Here is a 9,452-nt window from a genome sequence, read left to right on the forward strand (position 1 = left end):
ATAATTATTGATATATTTATAGTTTACAGTATAGATCAGACGAAGCAGCTCCTGTAAAAAACGTCTCACTGTGAAAACAAAGACTCAAATTGGCACAATTTAAAAATCAGCTGCAGTCAGTCAGTCACATGACCTCTAACCTCTGAGTCATGTGACTCAGATCATCAGGAAGTGACATCACCTCAGCTTCTCTGGTATCATGAAGCTCAGTGTGAACCAGGTAGATCACCATGGTAACAGATCAGGTAAACAGCCTGACCAATCAGATGACAGGAGACACACAGTGACATCACACCTACAGGATCCTGACAGGGACAAAAACAGTTTTATGACACCAAACCAGGAAGCTGCTTAAATAAACTTCCTGTTGTTTGTTCCGTCAGAACAACATGAGGAGAGTCGTTACGTCACAGTTTGTTAAAAACGGTCAGAACAAAACAAATTTAAATACTGAATCGTTCACTTTATAATAACCAAGTCTTTTCAAGTGGTTATGATTGATTTCTTGATGATGATGATGATGATGATGATGATGATGATGATGATGATGATTATAGAGTGCTACAGCTTCTTCTTCTGTGATCTGATTGGTTGTTTCACAGTGAACTGGTCCAGTTAGAAACCAGCTTCATGGCACCAGTTCAGAAACAGACTAAAAACAAGTTTAAAATCAGTCACATGACCAGCCTGCTCTGTGAGTGTGTGTGTGTGTCTCCATGGTAACCAGTAAAAGCAGCAGCAGAGTTAAACTCAGGAGGCAGATTCCTCTTCATCCTCCTCCTCCTCCTCCTCCTCCTCCTCCTCCCCCTCTCTCTCCCCCAGCAGGACACACAGCTCCGACAGCCTCTGTTGCATCCTGGGAATTCCTGACAGCTGATTCTCCAGACGCTGCTTCTCCTCCTGACACACACACACACACACACACACACACACACTGTCAGTGAGCTGTGTTTGAATAAAGTTTCACTGTGAGGAAGAACAGTGCAGCCCTGCAGGCACTCATAACCCACATGACCCACACACAGACAGCTGATTGGCTCGTGTTCCTCACACACACACACACACACACACACACACACACACACACACACACACACACCATGTGCCGCAGGCGTGTTGTTGTGCTGCTGCTGCTGGTTACCACGGAAACCATGGCGGGTCTGTGGAGGTCAGCTGAGGAGGAATTCAGTTATTTTAACAAACTGATCTGAGAGCTGCTGATGGCACTGAGAGGGAGGGGACACCTGGACAGGTAACAGCCAATCACAGACAGAGTGATCATGTGACCAGCTGAGGCTCCTCGTCTGAAGTCAGCGTGTGTTTGATGGATTAAAAGCAGATTTTATGATATCAGTAAAAGTCTCATTGTTGTCTACAGGTAATATGATGATAAAACAGCTGACCAATCAGGTGGCCTGTCAGTGCTGGTGGGAGGAGCCTAATGACAGGAGGAGCAGTTTGATTCATGCTGTAAAACTGACTCTGTTCAGAAAAGTTAATGATGATGATTTCCTCCATGAACTGACAAATTCATCCTGTTACAATCTCATCAGTTGAGAATTATTTTTAAAATCTTTCTTTATTATTTTCATATTCTTGATCAATCAATTAGTTTTTTGATCCATAACATGTTGAAAAATGTTGATCAGTGTTTTGTCCTCAGAGAGAAAACAGAAACTATTCACATTTAAGAAGCTGAAATAAGAAAATAATGATTTTTTTTTCTTACAAAATGATTCAGACTAATCAATTATCAGAATAGTTGGTGATTCATTGAATAATTGATTAATAATCAAGTGTTGCAACTCTACCTGTGAAACCAAACTGTTAAAATCATTGATATTGATCTGCGTCTCACAGAACAGAAACCTTTCTGTTTGTTGTTGTTTATCAAACTAATATTGACATATAACAGAACAAATACTGTTTTTATACAAACTGTTCACATCTTTAACTCGTTTATTATTTACACTCTTATGTTTTATTTTATTTTCTGTGTAATAAATATTTTTCAAACTGGAAATTTTCACTGTTAAATTTTTGCTGCTATAATCTAAACAATCTGATCTGTTTCTCTGTGCAACACAACGTTTATATTATTCCTCTCTTAATTATGTTACACACCGTGTGTGTATGACAACATGTGTGTGTATGACAACATGTGTGTGTGTATGACAACATGTGTGTGTGTATGACAACATGTGTGTATGACAACATGTGTGTGTATGACAACATGTGTGTGTATGACAACATGTGTGCAGTTATCCATATTTACCCATAAATAAGTTTCAGCTTCATACAAAGACACCTGAGGACAAACCTGTGAACATCCTCTCTGACATGAATATATACAGGAAGAGATGATGCGTTTGTCTCTTCCTGACGGGGACACTGACCTGCAGAGACACGCGAGTGGACGCGTCCAGAGGTTCAAACCTCCACCCTCCCTCTCCATCAAACTGCAGCAGGTGAGAGTGGTACTTCCTGTCAGGAGAAGAAGAGGAGAGGTGTCAGGGTGTGGCAGCTCTCAGATCAGCTCAGAGCTCTGCTGCCCCCTGCAGGTCTACAGCAGAACTGTCTCAGAATGTCTCTGTTCACTGCAGAGACTCAACAACACCTGGGGTGCTTTTCATTATGTTGAATTTTGCCTCCTCGTCTCCTCTCTCCTTCGTCGACCTGGAAGTAGTTTCCCCTCCACCATGTTGAAGGATTTTCCAATTGTTTAAATGCACCTGGAGGAGACGAGGAGCGAGGAGAGAGGAGGCCTCTGAAGGAGCTCAGAGCGAGGATACACCGGTGTATCCTACACGGAAGTCTTATATCAATTAAGGGGCGTGTTGTATAAATGATGCACTCCATGTTATCCTGAAAACAATTAAATCATTTTAATTTAATTAAAATTAATTAATTTAATTTTATTCTCACAGTTACATGAAGAAACATAATATCATGCACCGTCAGTCTATGTGTGATGAGTCAGTCTGTGTGATGAGTCACCTGTGTGTGATGAGTCAGTCTGTGTGTGATGAGTCAGTCTGTGCGATGAGTCACCTGTGTGTGATGAGTCAGTCTGTGTTTTGAGTCAGTCTGTGTGTGATGAGTCAGTCTGTGTGATGAGTCACCTGTGTGTGATGAGTCAGTCTGTGTTTTGAGTCAGTCTGTGTGTGATGAGTCAGTCTGTGTGATGAGTCAGTCTGTGTGTGATGAGTCACCTATGTGTGATGAGTCAGTCTGTGTGTGATGAGTCAGTCTGTGTGATGAGTCAGTCTGTGTGTGATGAGTCAGTCTGTGTGATGAGTCAGTCTGTGTGATGAGTCACCTGTGTGTGATGAGTCAGTCTGTGTGATGAGTCAGTCTGTGTGTGATGAGTCACCTATGTGTGATGAGTCAGTCTGTGTGTGATAAGTCACCTATGTGTGATGAGTCACCTGTGTGTGATGAGTCAGTCTGTGTGTGATGAGTCAGACTGTGTGTGATGAGTCAGTCTGTGTGTGATGAGTCACCTGTGTGTGATGAGTCAGTCTGTGTGTGATGAGTCACCTGTGTGTGATGAGTCAGTCTGTGCGATGAGTCAGTCTGTGCGATGAGTCAGTCTGTGTGTGATGAGTCAGTCTGTGTGATGAGTCAGTCTGTGTGTGATGAGTCAGTCTGTGTGATGAGTCACCTGTGTGTGATGAGTCAGTCTGTGTGTGATGAGTCAGTTTGTGTGTGATGAGTCACCTGTGTGTGATGAGTCAGTCTGTGTGTGATGTGTCAGTTTGTGTGATGAGTCAGTCTGTGTGTGATGAGTCACCTGCGTGTGATGAGTCAGTCTGTGTGATGAGTCAGTCTGTGTGTGATGAGTCAGTCTGTGTGATGAGTCAGTCTGTGTGTGATGAGTCAGTCTGTGTGATGAGTCACCTGTGTGTGATGAGTCAGTCTGTGTGTGATGAGTCAGTCTGTGTGTGATGAGTCAGTTTGTGTGATGAGTCAGTCTGTGTGTGATGAGTCACCTGTGTGTGATGAGTCAGTCTGTGTGATGAGTCAGTCTGTGTGTGACGAGTCAGTCTGCGTTCAGAAGTAAAGTCTTCTATGTGAATCCAGCTGCAGTCACTCTGACAGCTGATACAGCTTCAGACTGATGCTGTGGAACGAGGACTTTTCATTTTGGAGATTCGTCTCCTCCGTCCTCGCGTCTTTTCCTCACATCCCTCTTTCATTTCCTCACTGGGTGGAGCTAAGGTGCAAGGAAAGGAAGTGAGTGGAGGAGATGAGACAAATTTACTGAATGAAAAGCACCCCAGGTGTTTATATATACTGAAGTCACATGATCCGTCCTCAGTCACACGATCCGTCCTCAGTCACATGATCCGTCCTCAGTCACACGGTCCGTCCTCAGTCACATGATCCGTCCTCAGTCACACGGTCCGTCCTCAGTCACACGATCCGTCCTCAGTCACACAGTCCGTCCTCAGTCACACGATCCGTCCTCAGTCACACGGTCTGTCCTCAGTCACATGATCCGTCCTCAGTCACATGATCCGTCCTCAGTCACACGATCCGTCCTCAGTCACACGATCCGTCCTCAGTCACATGATCCGTCCTCAGTCACACGATCCGTCCTCAGTCACACGATCCGTCCGATCCGTCCTCAGTCACATGATCCGTCCTCAGTCACACGGTCCGTCCTCAGTCACACGGTCCGTCCTCAGTCACACGATCCGTCCTCAGTCACACGATCCGTCCTCAGTCACACGGTCTGTCCTCAGTCACATGATCCGTCCTCAGTCACACGGTCTGTCCTCAGTCACATGATCCGTCCTCAGTCACATGATCCGTCCTCACTCACACAGTCCGTCCTCAGTCACATGCTTATTTTGTATGACATTTGTTTGATAAAGAATTAAAACAAACTTTGAGGACATCATCACTTTGTTTTGTCTCATCAGATCGAAGAGACTCGTCTGTGTTGACATTAATGCAGATGATTTAATTGATAAAATGAATTAAAGTCATTCTTCTTCTACATTCTGATTGTGTGTCTGTGCGTGTGTGTACTGACCACAATGACGGCCTGTGTGTGATGGACAGCAGAGCTATCCCAGCATCCTTTGCAGCCTGGAAGATGTTTCCCTCCACGTCAATGCTGACAGCACTCGTACACTCGTCCAACAGAGCGTAACGAGGGCTGGACAAGAGACATCCACACATCACAGCGAGAGAGAGAGAGAGAGAGGTTATTTTAATATAAACTTTATTTTTCTTTTATTTGATTTTAAGTGTTTTGGTTTCAGAGTCTGATGATCCGTTTTCATCTGTTCTGGACTGATTAAAAAACATGAGACACCCATTTTTAAGATGGCGTCCACGTCAGTTGTGCCAGGGCTGACAGGAACTTCTTTGTGTCAAACCTCCTGTTGACCTTCTTCATCTACAAATCAAACAGATTGATCTTTTTGGTGAGGTCAGTGAGAACACTCAGAACAGAGAGCGGTTCTGTTCTCACAGGAACACGCCGCCTTTGATTTGAATCACTTATACAAACAAATCACAACTTGCTCCTGCAGTTTAACTGCAAAAAATCATCACAACAAACAACGTGTGACACTTTTGTAGAAAATCTGCTGTGAAATGAGACATTTGACTGAAACAATCCCAAAAACAGTCCTGGAGGGACGTACGTCTCCGTCTCCGTCTCTGTGGACTGTTGGTGTCTTCATTGACCTTTTCTCAGAAACATTTCATACTTTTCTTATCTGCCGCCTGCTGACCTCCTCACAGAGGAGCATTATGGGTAACTGCAGGAGTTCTTCTAAAGTCTCACCAGGTCATGTGACCTGTGGAGGAGCAGAACTGTCCTCCAATGTCCTCTCAGGACGCGAGAGGGACAGCTGTTTTTTTTTTAAGTGTCTGTTTTGTTTTTGTCAAAAATGTGAAGCTGTGAGGCCAAAAAATAGTCAGTGACTGTTTACCGATGATAAAACATACGAGCCATTCCCATCCTCTGCTTCTCTCCTCCAGACAGGACGTCCTTCCAGTCGCTGACAGACTCCCAACCTGACACACAGACGGGCAGAGAGACAGATGGAGAGACAGACAGATGGAGAGACAGAGAGATGGAGAGACAGACAGATGGAGAGACAGAGAGATGGAGAGACAGATGGAGAGACAGACAGACAGACAGACAGACAGATGGAGAGACAGACAGACAGACAGACAGACAGATGGAGAGACAGACAGACGGGCAGAGAGACAGATGGAGAGACAGAGAGACAGACAGACAGAGAGACAGACAGACAGACAGATGGAGAGACAGACAGAGAGAGACAGACAGACAGACAGACAGACAGATGGAGAGACAGACAGATGGAGAGACAGACAGAGAGACAGATGGAGAGACAGACAGACAGACAGACAGACAGATGGAGAGACAGATGGAGAGACAGACAGACGGGCAGACAGACAGACACACAGACAGACAGATGGAGAGACAGACAGATGGAGAGAGACAGACAGACAGATGAAGAGACAGACAGACACAGACAGACAGACAGATGGAGAGACAGACAGACAGACAGACAGACAGATGGAGAGACAGACAGACAGACAGACAGACAGATGGAGAGACAGACAGACGGGCAGAGAGACAGATGGAGAGACAGAGAGACAGACAGACAGAGAGACACACAGACAGACAGATGGAGAGACAGACAGAGAGAGACAGACAGACAGATGGAGAGACAGACAGATGGAGAGACAGACAGACAGATGGAGAGACAGACACACAGACAGACAGACAGATGGAGAGACAGATGGAGAGACAGACAGACGGAGAGACAGACAGACAGACAGACAGAGAGATGGAGAGACAGACAGATGGAGAGACAGACAGACGGGCAGAGAGATGGAGAGACAGACGGACAGACAGATGGAGAGACAGATGGAGAGACAGACAGACAGACAGACAGAGAGATGGAGAGACAGACAGATGGAGAGACAGACAGACGGGCAGAGAGACAGACAGACGGGCAGAGAGATGGAGAGACAGATGGAGAGACAGACAGACAGACAGACAGACAGACAGAGAGATGGAGAGACAGACAGATGGAGAGACAGACAGACGGGCAGAGAGATGGAGAGACAGACGGACAGACAGATGGAGAGACAGATGGAGAGACAGACAGATGGAGAGACAGACAGACAGACAGACAGAGAGATGGAGAGACAGACAGATGGAGAGACAGACAGACGGGCAGAGAGACAGACAGACAGACAGATGGAGAGACAGACGGAGAGACAGACAGACAGACAGATGGAGAGACAGACAGACAGATGGAGAGACAGACAGACAGACAGATGGAGAGACAGACAGAGAGATGGAGAGACAGACAGACAGACGGGCAGATGGAGAGAGACAGACAGACAGACGGAGAGACAGACAGACAGACAGATGGAGAGACAGACAGACAGACAGACAGACAGATGGAGAGACAGATGGAGAGACAGACAGACGGGCAGACAGACAGACACACAGACAGACAGATGGAGAGACAGACAGATGGAGAGAGACAGACAGACAGATGAAGAGACAGACAGACACAGACAGACAGACAGATGGAGAGACAGACAGACACACAGACAGACAGACAGATGGAGAGAGACAGACAGACAGATGGAGAGACAGATGGAGAGACAGACAGACGGGCAGAGAGACAGATGGAGAGAGACAGACAGACAGAGAGACAGACAGACAGACAGATGGAGAGACGGGCAGACAGACAGACAGACAGAGAGACAGATGGAGAGACAGACAGACACACAGACAGATGGAGAGACAGACAGACAGAGAGAGACAGACAGACAGACAGACAGATGGAGAGACAGATGGAGAGACAGACAGACGGGCAGACAGACAGACACACAGACAGACAGACACGCAGACAGACAGATGGAGAGACAGACAGATGGAGAGACAGACACACAGACAGACAGACAGACAGACAGATGGAGAGACAGACACACAGACAGACAGACAGATGGAGAGACAGACAGACAGACAGATGGAGAGACAGACACACGGACAGATGGAGAGACAGACACACGGACAGACGGGCAGACAGACAGACAGACAGATGGAGAGACAGACAGACAGAGAAAGACAGACAGACAGACAGATGGAGAGACAGACAGACAGAGAGAGACAGACAGACAGACAGATGGAGAGACAGACAGGCAGAGAGACAGACAGACGATCTGTCAATATGTTCTAACTGTCTGAAGGACCACTGTAAGAACAAAAATATAGTCTGATGATGTCTCTGCATATTTGTCTTGTCTTGTCTTTGATCAATAAAAACTGATGGGCTGATTTATAGGACTGCAACGGATCAAAAACCTCGCGGTTCAGATCGTATCACGGTTTTGAGTCATTGATCGGATCATTTTTCAGATCAGCAAAAAAGAAAAAAGTGTTGGGATTAGAATGATTTTAAAAATGCACTTGTCTTTGATCTTTGTCTGTCTGTAATTATCACCATAGTGATGTGATGTAATAATAATGATCACAGTAATGATAAAGGTAATAATATTAAAAACTTCAAACTTATACAGTGCTGTACTATGTATATACTGTACATATATTAGATCATTATACACTGTACAGTATAATACACAACTACACTCTGTAGTCTGGCTCAATGTCCCGCCTACAGCAGCACATCTGATTGGTTAGAAGTGATGATCAATCAGCAGACACACTGTGTGACAGACGGGGTGAGACAGAGCTGCAGCGGTGAGCAGAGAGGAGCTGTGGACAAGTTAAGACATGACATCACCAAAGTTTGATGATCTGTTTCTATGGTGACAGCAGAGTTACATCAGTGAAAAAAGTTACGGTCTGGATTTCACTCGAGGCGACGTGACGACTTTTAACTGAGAGCTGAGCTGCACACAGCAGCATCTGTCCTTCTGTTCACTGCAGCTCTGCATGGAGACTTCAGCTTTTAGAACTGATACAGAACTAACAGTGACAGAAAAACTATGATGCTCACATGTGGTCAGAACCGTAGAGGACGATCCGTACGAGACACGGGTCGACCGCGATCCGTACGGGACACGGGTCGACCGCGATCCGTACGAGACACGGGTCAGCCGTGATCCGTACGAGACACGGGTCAACCGTGATCCGTACGAGACACGGGTCGACTGTGATCCGTAAGAGACACGGGTCAGCTGTGATCCGTTGCAGCCCTATGATGGACTGATGGAGTCTCTGAGAGGACAAACTGCAGCAGATTGTTAACCTTTAGTTCACTTATATTTGAAGTAAACAGGAGCTCTGTGCTGCGTTCAGGAGCTCTGTGCTGCGTTCAGGAACACTAACTGTTGTTCTCATCAGTTCACTGACACTCTGCTTCACATGCAGGGCTTGTCAGGAAGGACTGCTCACCCTCCTGGGGCAGTAAACTCTCACA

The 9,452-nt window shown here is 45.9% G+C and overlaps 1 protein-coding gene across 3 annotated transcripts in view; it reads right to left on the reverse strand.

Moving 5' to 3' along the window:
- Window positions 1-542: 542 nt before the first annotated feature.
- abcd1 (ATP-binding cassette, sub-family D (ALD), member 1) overlaps window positions 543-9,452 on the reverse strand; it is a 21,736-nt gene continuing 12,826 nt past the window's right edge. For all 3 annotated transcript variants that reach the window (XM_084720103.1, XM_084720102.1, XM_084720100.1), the window contains exons 14-17: window positions 5,952-6,036; window positions 5,042-5,167; window positions 2,397-2,484; window positions 543-900 (exon numbers count right to left, since the gene is read on the reverse strand). In XM_084720103.1, coding sequence (XP_084576229.1) covers window positions 751-900; window positions 2,397-2,484; window positions 5,042-5,167; window positions 5,952-6,036 — 449 coding nt within the window. In that variant the 3' untranslated portion in view covers window positions 543-750. The remainder of the gene's footprint in view (window positions 901-2,396; window positions 2,485-5,041; window positions 5,168-5,951; window positions 6,037-9,452) is intronic.

This window comes from Lutjanus erythropterus, chromosome 6, assembly GCF_056507025.1.
Source record: "Lutjanus erythropterus isolate fLutEry1 chromosome 6, fLutEry1.hap2, whole genome shotgun sequence".
NCBI classification, from domain to species: Eukaryota; Metazoa; Chordata; class Actinopteri; order Lutjaniformes; family Lutjanidae; genus Lutjanus; species Lutjanus erythropterus.